This window comes from Neodiprion pinetum, chromosome 3, assembly GCF_021155775.2.
Source record: "Neodiprion pinetum isolate iyNeoPine1 chromosome 3, iyNeoPine1.2, whole genome shotgun sequence".
In the NCBI taxonomy this organism is placed as follows: Eukaryota; Metazoa; Arthropoda; class Insecta; order Hymenoptera; family Diprionidae; genus Neodiprion; species Neodiprion pinetum.
The window spans coordinates 33,044,134-33,063,703 of NC_060234.1; the positions used below are offsets into that span (position 1 = coordinate 33,044,134).

At 36.0% G+C, this 19,570-nt stretch overlaps 4 protein-coding genes across 6 annotated transcripts; 1 reads left to right on the plus strand and 3 right to left on the minus strand.

Annotated features, from left to right (window-relative positions):
- Positions 1–95: 95 nt before the first annotated feature.
- Noc1 (Nucleolar complex protein 1) lies at positions 96–3,866 on the minus strand. Its single transcript, XM_046615995.2, has 3 exons — positions 1,868–3,866; positions 1,270–1,698; positions 96–1,173 (listed from the first exon to the last, which is right to left on the minus strand). The coding sequence occupies exons 1-3, from the start codon at positions 3,681–3,683 to the stop codon at positions 677–679; spliced, it is 2,742 nt and encodes a 913-aa protein (XP_046471951.1). The 5' UTR covers positions 3,684–3,866; the 3' UTR covers positions 96–676.
- Positions 3,867–4,077: 211 nt separating this feature from the next.
- On the plus strand, positions 4,078–4,978 carry LOC124214043 (NADH dehydrogenase [ubiquinone] 1 alpha subcomplex subunit 7). Its single transcript, XM_046616008.2, has 3 exons — positions 4,078–4,218; positions 4,389–4,567; positions 4,834–4,978. Exons 1-3 carry the CDS (start codon positions 4,150–4,152, stop codon positions 4,892–4,894), a joined length of 309 nt encoding a protein of 102 aa, XP_046471964.1. The 5' UTR covers positions 4,078–4,149; the 3' UTR covers positions 4,895–4,978.
- A 657-nt stretch (positions 4,979–5,635) lies between these two features.
- Positions 5,636–16,758, minus strand: Pi4KIIIalpha (phosphatidylinositol 4-kinase III alpha). 2 transcript variants are annotated; one of them, XM_069134666.1, is made up of 13 exons: positions 16,567–16,758; positions 15,222–15,615; positions 14,305–15,129; positions 13,020–13,270; positions 12,578–12,774; positions 11,166–12,486; positions 10,748–10,951; positions 8,815–10,317; positions 8,435–8,662; positions 8,001–8,347; positions 7,577–7,862; positions 6,989–7,395; positions 5,636–6,899 (listed from the first exon to the last, which is right to left on the minus strand). In XM_069134666.1, the coding sequence occupies exons 1-13, from the start codon at positions 16,654–16,656 to the stop codon at positions 6,674–6,676; spliced, it is 6,279 nt and encodes a 2,092-aa protein (XP_068990767.1). In that variant the 5' UTR covers positions 16,657–16,758; the 3' UTR covers positions 5,636–6,673. The 2 variants fall into 2 exon arrangements, with proteins under 2 accessions (XP_068990767.1, XP_046471947.1); XM_046615991.2 differs by having other exon boundaries at positions 12,578–12,776; positions 13,016–13,270.
- Positions 16,759–17,151: 393 nt separating this feature from the next.
- LOC124214040 (zinc finger HIT domain-containing protein 2) lies at positions 17,152–19,119 on the minus strand. Of its 2 annotated transcripts, none has more exons than XM_046616002.2 (5): positions 18,893–19,119; positions 18,525–18,795; positions 18,156–18,422; positions 17,784–17,993; positions 17,152–17,516 (listed from the first exon to the last, which is right to left on the minus strand). In XM_046616002.2, exons 1-5 carry the CDS (start codon positions 18,937–18,939, stop codon positions 17,190–17,192), a joined length of 1,122 nt encoding a protein of 373 aa, XP_046471958.1. In that variant the 5' UTR covers positions 18,940–19,119; the 3' UTR covers positions 17,152–17,189. The 2 variants fall into 2 exon arrangements, with proteins under 2 accessions (XP_046471958.1, XP_046471959.1); XM_046616003.2 differs by having other exon boundaries at positions 18,525–18,815.
- Positions 19,120–19,570: the final 451 nt, after the last annotated feature.

Sequence of the window (19,570 nt, forward strand, 5' to 3'; positions counted from 1 at the left end):
TTCGGTCAACGGTGACCGTTTATTGGTCGGAACATTTCAACATCCTACATGGCTACGCCAATGGCGAATTTGAATTTTAAACTGTGCAAGGTTACTTAATTTTCATGTAAAAATTTCTTCACTTTAATTTCGAAGCGTACAACTTATGTTTCTACTTAAAAGACTGATGAACGTAAAACATAATTACGATAATTGTGCCGAGTATTTCTGCGAAAAAAAAAACGAACCATTATTCATATATACTATAATGGAAAATTATTAAGTTGATTTTTATTCATTGTTATAATATTTCGTATATATGGGATCAGTATTAGAATGGTGAGGTCGAGATGGAGACAAACGTTGTCGATTACTGAAAAGATAAAATAATGTGGTATCGTTGCGTATTATCAATTTTCGCTATTGGAAAAACAAAGAAAAAGAAAACCTATAGTACCTGGGTTGCTTGCAACCAAAAATAATGCAGAACCAAAATGAACTAGCTTACTTGGTGTTCAAGTTCGCAGCAAAACTCAATTATCTGACATTGAAATTACATAAGTCATTTACGGATCTTGAAAACTCACTTCATAACGTGAATAAATTTTAAATAATACATTTAGTTGTTTTTTTCAAGCCACTTTACATAATGAACACGAGTCATTGATGCGTTTTATTTATATTAATCCATTCTAATTCATCGTTTTTTAAATCTTTTAACACCCTTTCTTTGTGAACCAGTCCTAGGTTTTGATTTTCCTATGCTCTTATTATATCCTTTGATCCATCTGTGCCTTTTCTCTTCCCAGTCCAGTTGTTTTACCGCTGCTTTATCAACGTTGCTCAAAGTATTTGCTCCACCGTGTTTAGATTTTGAGGTACCTTCCTGATCAAGAAGCTCTGCAAATTCTTCTGCAGCAGCAAAGACATTTTGATCATAATCCGATTTTTTCCTCTTCTTGCTTTTGCTGGTTTGATGGGAAGAGGACTCATCAGACTGGTCTTCATCGTCATCATCAAAGTCCATGTCACTAAGATCCTCGTCGTCAATACCCTCAAGGTCATCTTCATCGTCTTGCTCCATATCACTTAGTATCTCGTCTTCAGATCCATTATTGTCTTGGTCAACAGATTCATCACTATCTTCATTGACATCGTTGTCATCTGATGATTCATTTTCGCTTTCCTCTTCGCCTGGAAACAAATAACATGAAGATTGTAGTTAATTGTGTCAACTTTCATGATGATTATCTAAATTTTATTATAAAATGTAGCTGGGATAAGTTTTACCTTTTTTCCTCTTTTTTTTCGAAGCACTTATTTCACCGGCAATATCAATATCATCAAAATCTTTGTCTTTACTAAGTCCATCCAGCATTGTGTTAAATTCCTCGCTGTTTACGCTCTCTAAGTCATCATCTTCATCGTTGTCTTCGTTGTCATGTTGAGTCATCACATTTCGGCTCTTCAAATAATTGTATAGAAATAACTCGTCTGCTGGTATTTTATTCTCATCTTCATTTAGATACATCTTACTATTCACTGGCATTGACTTCACACCTTTCGCCAAATAAGATGAACGCTTAGCAAGAGGATTTTTTTGGTTAATCAATATTTTTTTTTCTTCCAATTTCTTTGGATTTTTGAACACATATCTGTCAAGAAATCTAATCAAGGTGAAATCTTGAAGTGGGTCACCAGTGTAGACGATTGGTTTTCCTGAATTGAGAATGAATTAGATATATATTAGATTTGTAATAAATCAGTTTATTTATATTTATAAATTTCCATGTATGAAAATTTCCAACTTATTAATTTTGTTTGCTAACCTACTTAAAAAAATTTTATCCTGAACAGGCGACAAAAATTTCTGTGCCTTATATATTACCTTTGATTATTGTATTTGCAAAAAGAGTCACCGTTGGATGAAAATGAAATGTGAGAGGCCAAAGTTCATGATAATAACTCAGGTTGGCACCTGAATAAAGTGGATTCCGGTGAAAAGGATTATATGCTTTAATATTTTCTTCTTTTACTTCAATTTTTGGCTCCACAGTTTCCAGCAAATTTTCTATTGGTGTTACTGTGACGTTAGATAATGTGACAGTAGTCTTATCTTCTTTTTCTTCGCTATCTTCTTCTTCTTCTTCTTCTTCTTCTTCTTCTTCTTCTTCTTCTTCTTCTTCTTCTTCTTCTTCTTCTTTTTCTTCTCCTTTTTCTTTATCTTTCGATTCGTCCTTTTCCATTAGTTCTTCTTCACTGTCATTAAGCAATATCTCATTATTTGTATTTCTCAAAGTAGCAATGTCATGATTTTTTTTGAACATTCCAATGTAGACACCGTGTTTAGCTTTAAATACTTGTGAGATCATATAAAGTATAGCACAAATCATATTCGTAGGTAAGTAAATTGAAATTTGCAGTATTCTTTTGATGAATGCTTTTGTGCGTATAATGCTAGTATCTTTTTTGAGAACTTTATACAGCAGACTAAGAAACATCGCTTGATGAGTTGTTGTTGCAATATGTGGATCCATGAGCTTTTTATACATAGCACAATAGAATCGATTAGATTGCTTATCTTCTTTGCCAATGATTTGATGCAGTAGACTGAGAGCGTTTAAACTGACGTTAAAGGACCCGATATGCACAACTTTGTATATAGTATCAATATGCTCCTCCAGCTTTTTTGGATCCATTTGTGAGAATGGAAAGGCACGATTTACTCCCATGAGCAGAGCTCCCATCATCCTAGAGTCAACTTCTCCTTTCTTGAGGCAAGCCTTAAAAAAGCTAAAGTATAGTGATATCAAACTATTTGCTACCTCTTTACATTCGTCATCAAGAACAAATTGTGTCAGCAGGCAGATTGCATAATATTGTGCTTTTGGCGTTATATTTTTTCGGAACAATAACTTTTCCACTTCGTTCAGGACTACTTGCTTCATGTTCGGATGCTCATCCAACAATTGCCCCAAGCAAAATACCGCCTTGGAGGCAACTTTGGCACTTGGGTCACCAATTTTGTTCACAATATGTGCCAAGAGCTTTTCTTCTTGCTCAGCATTTTTAGCCAACAATTTGTACATGTTGGTAATAGCTTTTTCTTTATTTGCATCAACCGTGTCATGAGAAACAGTGTTCAATGCGTCGATGAATTGAGAGTAGCACATCTTAAGCTGGTCCTCAAAATACCAGTGAGCAAGTAGCCGCCTTCGTTTGATAGGATTGTTGGCAAAAAGCTTATCGTTCAACAGGATGAAATTTTGCTGCTCGAATGTAAACAACTTGTAGTTTGGGTGTAGTAAGTCCGAGGAGAATAATTCCTGCAACGTATCTATGATCATTGTGCATTGTTTCTTTTTAGAAACTTTAACCATCGATACGAGATTACTTAGCCGCGATAAATTGTACTTCGGATTGTCTTGAATCAGTATGACAGACGCTGCGACCTTGTCTGCAACAGTACCTTTAGACAAGAACGTCTTCATCCAGGAAAAATCTGACTTTCCCAACTTTGATTGCTTCAAATTGAAAGCTGCTGTATCTGAGTCTAAACACTTTTTAGCCTCATCTTTCAGCTCCATAATTTCCAATTCGGTTTTACCAGATGCAATGATGTCATCTGTTTTAGGAAATTCTTCATGCCATTTGTCAAACTTTGCTTTAGTCAGGTCTCTTACATTGTGTTTTGATTTCGACATTGTCACTTTCGTTATTGTCACCGCACTTGTATTCTCATGTATTATTTTGTCTCAAATGACGATCATCTGCAGCACGATTTTCAGGTCGATTTTTAGGTTAACGAAGCGCACATGCGTTGATTGCACAGCTCATGGGAGCCTAGAGTAAGCTAACCATGCTGCTTCAACGGCCAAAGTCACAGACGTAGCAGCTATATTAGAGTCGGCATCCCATCCAGAAAATTGATGCGAAGCACACCGCACTCTGATCTTACAGACCACTGAGTTCATACCTCCTACGCTCCCACCTGGGCCCACTTGCTCGTCGAAAACTGATACACAAAAATTTACCCAGGGGAACTGTCTTTATAGTCTTCAGTCAACGTTAGAAAATACTGTGATTATTGGTGACGATTTGTTATTTGACAGTTTATTCTGGGAGTGATATAAATTTCTGCATCAATTGATCTAATATAAATTAGCAATAATGCCTGGCACCGTTGAACATCGTTCGGTCACTGGAATGGTGAATTTAATCCGTAAACTGTTACGTGGGGTAAGTTCACGGAATTATATTTAAATATAGCGATGTAATTTACATTTAGAGGTTAAGTTGATTGCTTATATAATGATTATACACAAAGTTCAATTTCATTAAGCCAAATTGCTTCACAATTACTGATTTCGCATTCTTATCTCTCAATTTATGACAATTCTTCATTACAGAAAGATCACGTAAATGCTCTACGCTTTGCTGATTGTCTTGCTGCCCGCACACAACCTCCACCTGAAATACCTGGTGGTCCATATCATAAGACCTCAAAAATCTACTACTTTACCAGGGATGCCAGACGAGAGGTGCAACCCCCAACAGTTATTGCTACCAGTCACCAAATCGCTTCATCGTGAGTCATTCACTTATAACATATTTTTGACAATTTCAGGGTTGCTTATAAGTTGAAATTATTCACCAATATGGCTAGAATTTAATTATCAGTACAGTTCCGAGACTGCAAAAGAAAACCTTCAAGATGTCTTCACCATATGCACTCTAAAAAGGTTTTCTCATTTAAAGTTTATCCTTTTTGTAGACAAAATACCATACTTTAACCGTATCCATAAGTTCTCGAAGTAAAGAGAAGTAAAGTCATTTTTCCAATTAAAATTTTAGTGGCCAAGTATCAACTGAAGTTAAACCGGTCACACCTGGAAAAGTGTTCGAATGTGATTAAGTAATTATGAAATGGTAGTTGGCGTAGAATTACAGTGGTAAAATTTGAATGTAAATAAACGAAATAAATATATGCTGACAATTACTACATTGGATGCTGGATACAATTTGAATTTTTCCTCCCAACCTGATTAGTCATGACATGTTATGTGAACAATGCCATAAGGATAAATAAAGTCTTGAATTATCTCCAGTTTCAGTGAGGATTCATTGACAGTCGCGATCACATAAATTGTTTCATGACTTCAATTAAATGTACTGATTTCAAGTTCATTTTGCATTTCATTTATAGCACCACTGATTTAGCATTCATCGTTACCGTTAGTGTATGTTCTTCGAGCAATGAATTCTGACATTTCCGAAGAGATATGGAATATACATATAAAGTATATACATATATATACCTTTTTAATTTCCATTTCTTAGTATGTACATATAACAATTACTCACAAAAATCGTAATATATTAAATCATAAGAACATTATTTGTTAGTAAATAATAAGGACCATGAACAGAAGAGAATAAATATATTACCGTGTCAAGCAAGGTGAAAGATTAAAGAATCTGCCCGAGATTCATAACAAATTCAAGATATCCGAGATTTTAGATCAAAATAAATTAAATTGTGCTTATTTAATTCTGTACATGATCCTAACATCATCTGTTCAGTTCATCGTTAAAATGATAAAAATTTATAATTATTGCAGCTCTTATGCCAAAATAGACTGACAAGAGTTGCGCATAAATAGTATCTTTATTACTTTATTGCATAGTAACAATTCCTAAGTGTAAATTAATAAATAAATCAATGGAATGTACACAGTTCTCGTTAACATGATAAATATTGGTAATATCATTTCATTCAACAGTGATAACAGTAATATAGTAATATCCTTTAGAACAATGAATACCTAAAATGTAATATCCTTATTTTACAATGATATTTTGAAGATTCAATTCTGTATGGCTGTATATTACTTTGGAAGGCTGCAAGCCACAGTTCAAAAGCGAAATCTAAGGAATACCGAATAACTGACCAGAGACTGGAATCTTCTTCGTTGGTGCGTGCAGTATAATTGGAATATATAAACATCATCTCTATCAATATAGAAATATATTATGTGTGAACCAATATACAATGTTTCACAGTCTTGGTAAAATGCTTGACTGCATAAAGGTGATTACTTACGCGGAGGCATATATCTGACGAAGAACAAGGAATCGTCACAAGTTCTTTCTTTAATCTTTGTATACGTCGTTTGTTCGAGAGACGAAATGAACAGTTTTTAACTGACTTACTAAATAATTTCGCACAATTTTCATACTGAAACAGAATATACCACAAAAAGTGATATTTTTGAAGAACTGGTGTATTTCAAGTAATGTTTATTTTTAAAAATTTGTATTCCATAAAGAATTTTAGCCGTGTTTCATTAATTCAACATGAACGGTAAAAAATGATTTTTACGAAAATAATAGTGGTATTCACTAGCCTCCAATTACAAAAGCGGTATTACACAGATCCTTTGACTTTGTAGTATTGCAAGACCATTCAGCTATTTTACTAAAACCAGTTACAGGAGAATTTCAGTAAGTACGACCAGTTCTTAAAAAATATTAGCATCTAACACTTATACATATATTTCGATTTCAGACGGTAGGTGGCTTTAAGGTATATTTCCACTTTCAGGAGAAATCATATAAGTAGCTACTCAAGTTTTTTTCTTTTATACTGTCTTACAATACTGTAATTAAGTTGGCCTTACACTTACCAGGTAACTTAGTATGGTATTTGATTTTGGTAATATTGTATCATGTCATACGTTTTAGTTCGGAAATTAAGGAAACTGCTCCTAATGACATTCAGCATGAATGCAGCTGCCTCACGATCTGTGGCTGATGGAGCAAATCGAGAACGTAGTAGCTTTATTGTTTGACCACGGAAGCACGGTAATCCTGTATCCAGCATCAGTGAAACAAGCGAAATAATTGCTTCCTGATATGGCCTGTAAGAAAAAAATGTTCAAATGCAAGGATAGCTAAAACGTCAGTGAGTGAGTGAGTAAAATTCTATATTTCCATTATATATACTGACCGGACTGCTAAATATGCCTGAACACACAGTTCCATAAACCATCTGAACGGTGCTGCTTCCATTTTCCCACCCATAACATAAACCATTTCATCAGTAAGTTTTATGTCTGGCTCAAATCCGAGATTTCCTCCTGGAGATGATTCGAACATAAATCCAAAGTCTATGTGAATAATATGCCCTTCATCATCCAGCATAATATTCCCGTTATGTCTGTCTTTGATTTGTAATAAGTACGTGATCACACTGTAGGCTGCCATAGATTTGATGAAATTTCTTCTTGCACATTGAAAGTCTTTGCTTTGCTCATCTCCATACTTGGTGATAAAGTACTCGTACATGGTAATATCTGTTTGTCGTCCAAGTTGGTCTCGGGATTTTGCATGTGGTACACATTCTATTACGCCGCACTGAAAAATTATTTTGAATAAATTATTGAACATGGCAAGCAGTGAAAAGTATTATATTATTTTCAAATCTTTACACATGCAGCTCAGTCTTGGATATTCTCTATGCAGAAGTTAGAAACAAAAGATGTAAAAAATAATGCATACATGAATGCAAGCATCTATTTTTGTGAAAAATGCTTACCCCTGGTGCTGTAGCTACAACTCTGTATGGAAAGAGATATAAATCGAGACCAACAAGTTGAAAAATATTCTTAAAGATTCCAATCACTTGAAGCGCCAGCATATCTTGTCTTACATCATCACCTACTTTGAATATTGCTGCTTGCCACATTTCCACACCCATATTATGATGGTCTCTTCCATTTTCAAGTCTAGAATTCGTAGAGACAGCCATCGCTATATGCTCCAAGTCATTGATACCGTACCTTTGCACTTTAAATCTTGCAAGGAATGGAGCCTTAGCAGCACTGAAATTTGTACACAATTACACGGATATCCTCACTAATACTTGGTAATCATTTGTAAGTAATTAACAAGAAAGCCTATTCAATCCATTTGAATGTGTTACGTAAATAAATTGATATCTAAAAAATTCGTCAACTTACCTCTGCATAGGTGTTCCACTGTTGTAATCAATATCTAAGACCACAGCTTCAGGATTAGATGGCAAATAACACCCTGGCTGCACCTTTATTTTACTCAAAGCCTGTAAGCAGGCTTGCTTCCGCTCCGGACCCTTTGGGTATGGTCTTATTTCACCAGAAATACTTGTGATTTTACCAAAGAAGTCGAACTCCCTGTCATAAAATTGTTTAGCAGGACCAGACAGAGCACTGAGAATGCTTTTGATCAGAGAATCTAGAATGTCGTAGAGCACTGGATCCTTTAATTGTTTGTCTTCGTCCATATACATATTTGTGTGCATGTTCCAAATCAATTGATGACCCACCACCTAAAAATTTATTTATAACTTTATCTGCTATCAAGCTTCGTTACATAACGTTCTTTGACAGTGTAATTAGTATCACGTTTTGCATACCTGTGATCTTTTAGCAATGGCCTTAATAAACTCTATTACATAACCCATAGCATCGTGCCGGACAGCCTGCACGAGTTGTGGGATATAAAATAGAACAGCATCGGCCGGATAACTGCTCAATACTCTTACCGCATACTGGGCGGAAATTGGATGATGTGGAAATTGGCGTGAAAAGTAAGCCAATGCTTGAATAGGAGAAACTCGGGCCCAAGTTAACATGTACACCAGCTGAAACGGCAATAATTTCGAATCGGTGAATGTTAGAAGTCTGTTCTTTTCTTTGTTTTGCAGTTTGTTGACCGATTGCCCTAAGTTTTCAAGTCTTATCAAAGCTTGCTCCTTGCAACTATGTACCCAGTTAATACTAGTAATATACTCACTTCAGGTGCGTCGTTTAGTAGCATGTCAGTGGTAACTAAATACTGAAGAGCTTCAGGAATGTGCGCCACTAATATTGGGTTCAATCTCACTTGACGCGATACTTCGCTTACGATACTATCCGAGTTCTTCAGTCTGACTGGTAGAAACACAGCCAAAACAGGACTGATCTCCCAGGCAAGCCTAGTGTAATCTCTCCATGTTTTTTCGTTCGTTGCTTTAGCTCTCCACTCAGCGATATGATTTTCACCAGCCATTGCCAAATCTTGTCTGCCTCCAGGATTTCTCCAGACTAATAATAGTTCTATCTCAACAGCCAGTAGCTCTAGTATAAGATTACGTTTCTTTATGTAATCTTTAACAAAGACGTCAGCATTAACAATTCTTTTACTACGAGAGCTTCTCTTACTCAAAGTATTTGTACTAGCTGACAAAGGCACTGTATTTATCCACCCTGTAACAGGTCTTGTTAATTCGCTGCTTGTTGTAGAGGCTCTTATGTCGGATTGTAATGTTGAAGTCAAGTTGTTATGAGGTCCATAGAGATCAAAATCACCGACTCCATTTGCAGTCAAGTATTTCTTGTCACTGTGCATTATTTGCCAAAATCGTATTAACGTTGTTATGTCTTCGCTGAGTTGACCTGTACCTTGAGTTGGTGTTTGCGGAGCCCGGCAAAAATAATCTAAACAATTGCAGTATATTCTCTCTCTAAGGACATTCTTGCTCAATGATTTCGGAAGAATATCTCCCTGCAGAAGCAGCAAACCACAGGACAATAGCTTGAAACGAACTCCAACAGCAGCGACATGTCTATTCAAGTGATCTTCCAATGTTCCTACAGCCATTGGTAAAGATCTATGGATTAGCATTGCAATCATTTCGATTGTTTCCTGACAACAATACTTTGCGGTTTCGATTAGTTCTGCTATGAATGTCACCCAGATATCATGAGGCTTCACATAGGGTAAATTCGGTTCTAGCTGACAGCCCTCGTAAACGGCCAGGGGACTGACTTCTTCTTGTTCCAAAGAGAATACACCCATTTTTTTGTCCACAGTGTATTGCCAAGCCGCTAACATTTCTTGTAAAAATCTCAATTTCAAGTCTGGTCGTGCCGTTAGTATCCATTGCCAACATTCAACTGCTGTTGTCATAGCATCGTCGGTGAATAATTCAATTTGCGAACATGCTACTGTGTGCAGCAATGTCCTATGAATCCCAGGTGTACAAATCAACAGAGCAGTTGCACGCCAGAGGGCAACCCTGTGCTGAGAATCGCTTCTGTTACTGCAAGCCCTCCAGACTGATGAGATTAACTTGCTGATAACTTTATTATTCTGGGTCATATTGAAGGTTATCAGTTCCGATGATGGGGATTCATCTTGATCAAGTGCTAACATTCCAGAAACTTCACCTGCATAACGTGATCGCATTGACATCATAGAGACTAGTTTTGAACTATTCCCCTTAACGTATTTTGGTTTTTTATCCAACGAATTCGTCTGTAACAACGAAAACAAAAATTTTGTACTTACCAGTAACTCCAAGTATGTTTATTGAAAGTATAATACTGTGTTTATTGCAAAATTTCATAACATGTGTAATGACACTTACTCAACTTAAATTTTAATATGATTTTACACAATGGCAATTGAAGCAAAGGCTTTGTAATAAAGTAGCAAAGGAACCTCAGATCTGACTATCGAATTTTTAAATGCACTCAGAATGAAGTTTTCTCATGTTCAATTCGTATGCCTGGTATTTTTCTTATTCACAACAGAGAAAATCACACAAAACAGCAATACTTGAAATACTTGAGAAAAATTTCATAGTATCCTGATTTGGGCCATGTAATTTACCATTGATATACAACTTATGACTCGAAAACTACACACAGGGATCAATGAGTATTGAGGTTTTAAGTACACATACATTAATTGGAGCTGTGTAGATGGTGAGGTCTGTAAACTCCAAGACCGAATCAGTAGCTAATGCTAATCCAGCATGATGCCACATTCCGGATGATGGTATATGATTAATATACTCCTGTAAGTGCGACCTGGTCGCATGAGGTGCCCACTTCATAGCTTCTTGAACAATACCTTTACACCTCGCAGCAAAATCTTTCACTATACTCTGGAATAAGTAATAATTGTATTCTCAAGTATTTTAAATTCTCAAGTACAAAAGGAGATATGTAAATATAAATAAAGTAACTTTCAAATTCTACGACTGTTGGAATAACTGTAGTAAGAAATTGATGAAATATTCTTTCAAAGTAATATATTTGGTCTAAATCACCCAAAAATAGTTCTGCTTGAAAACCATAATTACTGTTCTATCTACTCACTTCTCTTGCTTCACGAGTATCCATCAATTGAATGCTGTACGGTGTGCTGGGTATTTTTAGAGTTGGTGTTTCCTCGTTTGGATCAAGTTGGAGTGAAAATGAAAGAATTTGTAAAATATCCAACATACTCCAAAGAACTCTACAATTCCATAATAAATGTGGAAAGGCATCGACCAGAGTGCTGAGATATTTATCGGCAACCCTTCTGATTTGTTTATGTATGTGATTAAAATTGACCAACAGGAATTGAGCATGACTTTCCAATTCCTTTTCCCTATGTTCATCTTTTGGCTTATGCTGCATAACTTCTTTGAATTTCATAAACACTGAATCACTGACGCAGCAAATGCACTGCCACATTCCACTTTTATCCTTTTGGAGAGCAGTGTCACTCAGGTATTCTAGCATCGGTTGCAAGCTTGGCTCCGGGCTGTATGTCACCCTCAAGGTTTCTAGCCAATAAACTGATAATAGATACGTACACTGGGCAAATTGTAACTTATTCACATATGTTGTGATGTCACTTGATCTATTTAGCATCTTGAGTATCTGTGACTTCAATTCCTGTAGTTCATTGAGAGACACGCTATCGTTTCTAACAGCAGATGTGTATTGCAATTCACGCATTTCCAAGCGGGCTGAAGTCTGAGAAATTAGGTATGGGGATTTAACTGCAATTTCTTTCACGCCCTCGTACCACTCTAATGGCCATAGCCCCGAGTCTGCTGCCGTAAATCCCATTACGACACAGTATAACCAAAAATCTTTGAACAACTTCAATAATCTGGGCTTAGGGAGTCTTATTGGAGGTAACCGCCGCATAAGCACTGCAATTACTGGAATTAATACACCTAAGTTACCAGCACTGCTCGAAGCTTTCTGTGGATTAGGTGCTTTATCACTAGCCCGCTTTCCTTCCAAGCCAAGCTGTACAAATAATTCGAGCAATCGAACTAACAAATCATTCAATTCTGATTCTCCTTTAAGATTTGCAGCAATATTAGCCAATGCATTTATCACGGCACCAGAAACGTGTCTATACTGTTTTCGCTCATCATTTGTAGTGTAAGCAGCACTCCCCGATTCAACGGTAATTGTAGTAAACATCCTCATTATTTCTTCGTAAACCTGGGGTTCACATTTAGAGATGATCATGCATCCTAGTTGATCTACAATCAAAATATCCAGGGCGCTCGGTACTCGGCAAAATCGTTGTTGAAAGAATTGCAGGATTGTATCAGTTGTTTTTGGCGTATCTTTCAGTGCAACTGCTACGTGTCCCAACATGATAACGATGTTGGTCGAAATGAGAGAAGTTTCACTAATCGAAAAAAACAGAATGGTCAACTTATGTTTCATAAAATTAAACGATATATTCAGCTTTATACATACTTAATAGATAGTATTTATACCTGTCACTCTTCTCTGCTGTGAATAGTCTGTTGGAAACACTTGCCACCAAAGCAGGAACACAAAATGGATCGACCGAGTGAGCTGCTTCCAAGGCAATGCACAAATTTTCAATCGCAGCATCTCTCAGTTTTTCAAAAGCACTTTGCGTCTGTGAAGCTGTTTGCTTAGTATCCACTGTCTTCATTTCCTTTCCCTGAACTAAAACCAAATATCACGTGATAATATCTATTTCAATAAAAAAATAATACAACGGAATGCTCGCAGCTTAAAAGTAAAACTTTATCTTGAATTCTAACACTGCATGTAATATGGAAAATAGTGGAGAGAGAAAACTTGACAGAGTTCCAAAGTTCCAAGAGAAATTGAGATACCTTCAAGCTTCAAGCATTTGCCATCTAGATAATACTTGTATACATGAATTAAGAGATTTAAAGTACTTGTAACTTTGAATTGATGATCTTTTCCATGTTTGTCGTTGTGTTGGCGATGAAGTTTTGATAGAATAGGGGATGGTGTAACCAAAAAGTCGCGTAGACAGTAAATCGAGGTCGTTGCTATATTTGGAAATTTCTGAGCTAATTTTCCCAAACCTTCAAGGCAAACCATGAGCAAGGGCATATGAGCCAGAACTAATTTGTGACCGTGGTTGGAGTTTATTTTCTCGGTTAGCCTTCCACAGAGACTATCAGCTCCTGAAAACCAGAAAATTTTTAATCATCCTAATTGTAAAATATAGTTCTTGTTTATCTATATTACTTTTTTCAAACAAGAAGTTTGATTATTCCCATAATAAATCAGATTTTACTACTCCAGCAGCTGCCATTATCATTTGTAGAATTTCAAATAACTGTACACCATGCTAATTATACAGGCCTCTAACTGTAGAGATGCAAAGAAACAGAATTGGATCTTATCGTGACATTAATTTGTTTTATTTTATCATGAAAATTTATAGTATTCCCGGCAGACAGATGAAAGATACTGCAAACAAAGTAAACTATACAAAATAATTATGTGGCAATACTACAATTCCATGATACAAGGATTGTTGATAAAGAAAGTGGCAAGAACTGTCTAAGACAGTGAAATCCGCTAAGGCAAAGCTATCATTGTAAAGCTCTGACAAAGCTTTCCAGTCAACAGTAACTGTGAGTCTTTATGATCAATTCAAGACAGCAGCATCGATTAATTCTTCTACACTATTGCACAAAGATGAGTAGAGTTGTATTCTGTATAACTGCATACAGACACCTGATGTTCAGAATTAAAGTCTTATATTTTTCCTGACCAATTTTTTATGCACAAGATTTTGGATGATCAGTAAATGCTTGCTTCTGAGAAATACATGATTTAAATCTGCCTTAAATCATGGATACAGAATACAACAGATTGTTAGTTTAGGAATAATTCAAAACGGAACACAAGGGAACTGAAATACCCTCGCCGATCAGCATAGAACTTATATCTGCATACAATGCAGATAAATCATACTCCTCATTTGCTGGAAACATATCGAAAGCTAATCAAACTTCATTATTTCAATGAATACTTCTTCACAAAAACTTTTTATTTAATTTCAGAAAATATTTGTATCAATCACATATTTTAATCGGAATAATAAAAGAATAAAAATAAAATGATGTACTCGGTAGCGGATTATAAATTTGAAGAGATATTCTATGTTGAAGTTATTTGTGTACCTTCATATGTTCAAAAACGAACTTACCAGTTTCATCGCCTATAGCCCAAACCAAGAGATCCACACAAGCTGAATTTGCCATAACATTTACTTTGAATTTATTGACTGTTTGAAAATTTGTGTCCATATCTTCTCTCTCACTTGCATCATGATTCCTGGATTGTAGTTCTGTTTGACCAGATAAAAACAAGCCTTTAACAAATTCTTGGACATCTCTCGTGAATGGTGTTGGTAAGTCTCTTTGATTTTGCAATAATTCTCTGAGTAGTGTTACCATCACTAGATTCATTGTTTCGCTGAATGTCTTGTATGGAAATACCAAGACTTGTCCAGAGTTATAAATCTGTTGAGCTTCCTCATCAAGGAACGTGAGCACATCTTTAGTAAGTAATTTTTTTGCTAAAGCTAGGACACTTTGCAAGTGAACAATGCTGAGTTGGAGAGTAGCTCGTTTCTCCGGGCTTTCAGTGAACCGCATTTGCGGGAACTGATTGAAACTAGAGCCATATTTGCTGAAAAAGTATGTTGTTGCATCGTAAGGAACTGATGAATAAGACTGCAGCGATGGCCTTTTGGTTGTCGATGCGTAATCCACAACATCTGTTAACTGTAATATTTCTAACGTATGTGGATTCAAATTTCCGCTCAATGAGCGTGGAATTATGGAGCGAAAATTGTTGAAACTTTTCTTTTTGTTCAGTGGAGATTTTTCAGTGAAACTCTGAGGTGGTGGAATAAGAGGCTCTGGACGCGGAAAAATACGACTTAGTAGTGGCGGATCCGAACTGCAAAAACGTCCCATTGAACGGGCGAGTCCAATCAATATGGGCACCAGACACTTGCAGAGGGACACTGATAAGGAAATTGAAATGGTTAATTTATATCATGAAAAAAGTAAATAAAGTGTTTGCTTCAATGATGAAGCTGAGCATAGTTAAACTCACGTTTTGCTTGCATACTCCGATTGCCATCTTGATCTTTGCAGCCTCTTATCAAGTTTGTCAAAACACCTAGGATCTCAACTTGAGTTGTTATGATCTCTTCCCTTACTGGTTCACATTTGGTAGCTATATCGCTAAGCAGTGTATTCAGACAAAAGCTGAATCGCTCAGCGATTGGAATCCTGTCATTAGGAGTACTTCTCACTTCGGCAAGCCATACTGCCTTTGAAAGACCTTTTAGTAGCTTCAGTAAATATGGTAGAATTTTGTCTCTGTGCTGGAGATGTGATTCTAAAAAATATATGCCCAGCGCAATGACCGCATCTTGACCGCGATGGTCTAGTCTGTAAACACCTTGTGCTGATTCTTGTGGACATAATTTGAATAATCTGTTCACCTGAAAACAAAATATGCTAGAGTGCAATAATCAATTTCAGCTTTAATTGTTTGAAGCAAAATGATTCATCCATTTTTTCATGTAGTAATATGAACTTCATTTTTGAATACACTGCCATTTACATTCATTTGAGAAATAAAACATGAAAAGATTAAGACATCAAGGAGAAAAGAGCTGCATTAACATGAAAAGTTAGCATAGATTCAATTTGGGCTAATTAAGGTGCATTAACCATCTAATGTGGGAGTCGGCAGCATGTTTACTCATTATTCATTCAACAGGTTCTGGAAAAAAACTAATAGATATAATAAAATAATATTCTTCCTAATAGAATTACATGGTTTACACTTGTTAGCAAATAATTATTTGATACTGCGAAATGGTAAGACTTAATTACATGTAATTATCCTTCACGTCACTAAAGATTTGCAGCTATTGTTGTATAACTGAGAGTGACGTGCAAGAAATTGTTGTTTACGCTACATTTGCAAGTCGTAATCACAGGAAATGGTGGGTTATCGAATCAGTGACAGATATTATGCATGGAATTTTATTGAGCGCATACCCAGTTGAGAAAGTTTATCTGCGCGCAGCAATGTGAATAAAAAAAAAAGCAACAATAGAAATAACAAATCGATAGATCAAAGTAAAAACTAATTTTCCTACACGATTATTGATTAATAATTAGGAATGGGTATTTAAGAGAAATTAGGTTATAAGCCACACATTTTCTGTTGTTTACCCATACTAACAAATGTATTATTCTCGAACATTTAAAAGTTACACCTATAAATAAAAGTTACATAATAATCGGAATGTATCATTTAAAATCGACAGCGAATCATAGTGATTTGTTGGTGAACAAGAAAGATAACCTAACTCCACCTTCAATTTTTAAATTAATTTACAGCCTAGCTATGAAATTTACGGTCAATAATTCTCGAAGCTCACCTTTTCCCACGGTGTAGGTTTAATCGCTGCCAATGATCTCGCCAAATGTTGAACAGTGTTTGAGAAAAATAATTTCTCATCCGCTGCCATTTTGCGCGAAACTGTCAGCGCTAGTCAGCGCAGCAGACATACAAGCGCGCCTATCTCCTTCTAATTAAAACTTGCCTGCTCGGGTCTCTCTGATCGTCTGAATCCCACGCCGCCTGATTATCTCACAGACGTATTTATCGCGATCAAGCGCATGCGTCCTTTCAAACATTATGATATTCTATGTTATTGGGATGGAATTCTCTACAGGATTAAATCAATTTATCGACCCTGAAGCCATTTATCCGCTATTTCGTAGTATTCTAAAGCGGCCTCAATATATTTTTTTGTTTCATGACCATAGGAGACAAACCGTCGAGGTGTTCATTTGTTGGTTTTATTAATAATCATACTTTAATCCTGGTATCATTTAGCGTAGTTATGCTTCGAATTTTTAGTATGGTATAACTGTTTTATTCGCAGAAAATTTAAACTTAATTTTTCTTACAAGAACAGCCAATTATGCCATGTAGGAACTATGTCGATGACAATAGTTACTTGGATTAAATAAATAGTTTTATTCTCATATGTTAAACCTACGTGTACAGGTTCGAGCCATAGGTTTCAACCCAAGAAAGATAGTATTCGATTTTTTTCAAATAAAGTTTCAACTTATTTCGAGGTATTTCCATTGCAGAAATTGCACCATGATCAGGAAATCGTTTGGAGAATTCCTTGCTGGTGCATTTGGGAGTGTCCTTTCGTTTGCTTGGCACCGTACACTTTGAAAAAAGTTTGTGTAGGTCAGAAAAGGCCGCTTTCACATAGAAATACTTGTTTGAATCTTCAGGTCCTTGTAGAATGCAAGTGCATGCATTCTTTGTCGCCGATATGTTTTCCGTGTCAGCGACGAGCGTACGACACTGGGTATCAACAAAAATATTGTTTTTTTATGTGAAGAAGCAAAATGCATCGAATGTCACTCATATATCAATAATGCCTTTCAACTGTTAAAGCAATTTCCTCAAAATTACACTTCGTGTAGTGAAGGAAACATTTTAAATGCATTGCTAAGACAAAACCATACCGTCCGTTACTTGAAAATTGTCGGAATAAAGCTGTAATTTCAGCAATGACATTTAGCTAAGTTACATTATAACTAAACATGAGAACGAAAAATTGATACTCACATTCATTGCCTGTTGGGAAACAGATTCAATGGCTAGATCAGCTTTAATGAAAACTTCATTTTCTCTGAGATTATTGGAAAGTTCTGTAATTATAGATATTGCTTCCCTAGGAAAATTGTGATGGTCACCATTGAAATATAAAGCAGTAAAAGCGTAAGCGTGCAGGACGTTCAATACGTTATTTTTCACACATTCAGCTGGTGGTACTTTCTAAACAAACAATTTTACACATGGTTAGAGTGAAATAAATTTTAATATAGTTACGCATATTAAATGATACTCAGTAGAATAAATGAATTTGTTCTCAGAAAGCTTGTTTTGAAAGAATTCTATAACTGTAGGCTATACTGGTATATATAAACAGCAAATTACCGATATCTCATTATAGTGTTTGATATTTTTTATCCGTGGGCAGTTTTGTTGGTAATCAAATGCCTTGCTTGTTTTACTCAGATCTTCCACTAGTTTCGCGTTTGCTCGGTAAGACCACCAGGGCTTCCATGGAGGTAACAGTTTCTCCATCTCACCATTGCATAGTAAAGTTTCAAATTCTTGTTTCTCACCGTCGGTCAAAACAGCCCAGACAGAATCAGCGTCATCCAAATCAATATTTCGTAAACGATCAGACAAATCTGGCACCTAGAGGAAAATTTGTCTATAATAACACAGTTAAACTTGAAGCCACATGTGTTGCAATTTAAATTAAATTCGAATCAGGTAATAAAGTAAGCTATGACTTACTTCGTCATCGTCGTCAGAGTCCAATTGTTGGTGCGCTAGCTCCTCCATGTCTTCCATGTCATTCGCGTGTTCCTCGTGCATTCTCTGCAAAATTTCCAGCATCTTTCTCCTGGTTTCCGGGTCTTTTTCATTGAATTTTAATTCCTCCTCAACACAACCTCTGTAGAAGCTCTCTGAACATTCCGAATGTTTGTCAGATTTGTAACAAACGACGGAACAATATTCTATACCACACCTGGGGCACAGATATTTGTGCACATTGTGATCGCATCTGTAAAAGAATTCTTATTGCTTAAATACCTTCAACGTTTAGCTAATGTGTATGAATAATAAACAAAGCTCAAATTCAGCGTGTGGGCAATACTTACATTTTACATAATTTGATGTAGTTTTCCTTCGATGAGTTGCTCTCCATTTTATTGTTTTCAAATTAGATATTCGTACTATCTCCGTATTATGAGTTGCTGTTAGTCTATTCTGGTCCGTTCAATTGCCAGTTTGTTCCGCACTTACGAACAATCGTGTTGTACTAGGTTAGGATAGGTTAGGCTAGACCATGTCTGCCATGTCGTGTTGAGTCACATGTGTCTGTTCTGCCGCGCTAATCTCTAATTTGAAATGACGTCTAATCGACTGCTTCGGTATACACCTGCGCAATAGCCCGAAGTGCTAGAGATTAGTGAGGAAATCAGTATATCCATTTTTTGTGCAAATATTTTAAACGTATCATGATTGCTGTGCTTTGATAGTAATTGCAATCGGACCCATAACATTTGTGAGAAATTAATCGAATGTTTTATAATAATCGCAAGAAGGTCTTGAGATGCTTTTAACGATATGCACACTAGATTACCAAAAATTTACTATTATATTTTCGCAGATTATTTTGATTGATATTCCCAAAACTGACAATGTCCGGGGGAGTCTATATTTTGAATACTTATAATTACTTCAACATCGGTTAAAATTAGTCACAAAGGTTTCTGTGGATTTTTCCCAAAGCCTAGACATCGCAGGTTTCAAACTTGGCGTAAAATAAAAAATTG

Excerpts from the sequence above, each read along its gene's own strand:
- Noc1 (XM_046615995.2), bottom strand. The coding sequence starts at position 3,683 with ATGTCGAAATCAAAACACAATGTAAGAGACCTGACTAAAGCAAAGTTT. Across the intron at positions 1,699-1,867 it reads TGCAAATACAATAATCAAAG|GAAAACCAATCGTCTACACT; the intron begins GTAATATATAAG and ends TTCTCAATTCAG. Across the intron at positions 1,174-1,269 it reads GAAAAAAAAGAGGAAAAAAG|GCGAAGAGGAAAGCGAAAAT; the intron begins GTAAAACTTATC and ends ATTTGTTTCCAG.
- LOC124214043 (XM_046616008.2), top strand. The coding sequence starts at position 4,150 with ATGCCTGGCACCGTTGAACATCGTTCGGTCACTGGAATGGTGAATTTA. Across the intron at positions 4,219-4,388 it reads TCCGTAAACTGTTACGTGGG|AAAGATCACGTAAATGCTCT; the intron begins GTAAGTTCACGG and ends TCTTCATTACAG. Across the intron at positions 4,568-4,833 it reads AGTCACCAAATCGCTTCATC|TGGCCAAGTATCAACTGAAG; the intron begins GTGAGTCATTCA and ends TTAAAATTTTAG.
- Pi4KIIIalpha (XM_046615991.2), bottom strand. The coding sequence starts at position 16,656 with ATGGCAGCGGATGAGAAATTATTTTTCTCAAACACTGTTCAACATTTG. Across the intron at positions 12,487-12,577 it reads ACAGCAGAGAAGAGTGACAG|TGAAACTTCTCTCATTTCGA; the intron begins GTATAAATACTA and ends TTTTTCGATTAG. Across the intron at positions 7,396-7,576 it reads TTGTAGCTACAGCACCAGGG|TGCGGCGTAATAGAATGTGT; the intron begins GTAAGCATTTTT and ends ATAATTTTTCAG.
- LOC124214040 (XM_046616002.2), bottom strand. The coding sequence starts at position 18,939 with ATGGAGAGCAACTCATCGAAGGAAAACTACATCAAATTATGTAAAAT. Across the intron at positions 17,994-18,155 it reads AACACTATAATGAGATATCG|AAAGTACCACCAGCTGAATG; the intron begins GTAATTTGCTGT and ends TTGTTTGTTTAG. Across the intron at positions 17,517-17,783 it reads TTTCCCAACAGGCAATGAAT|TGTCGTACGCTCGTCGCTGA; the intron begins GTGAGTATCAAT and ends GTTGATACCCAG.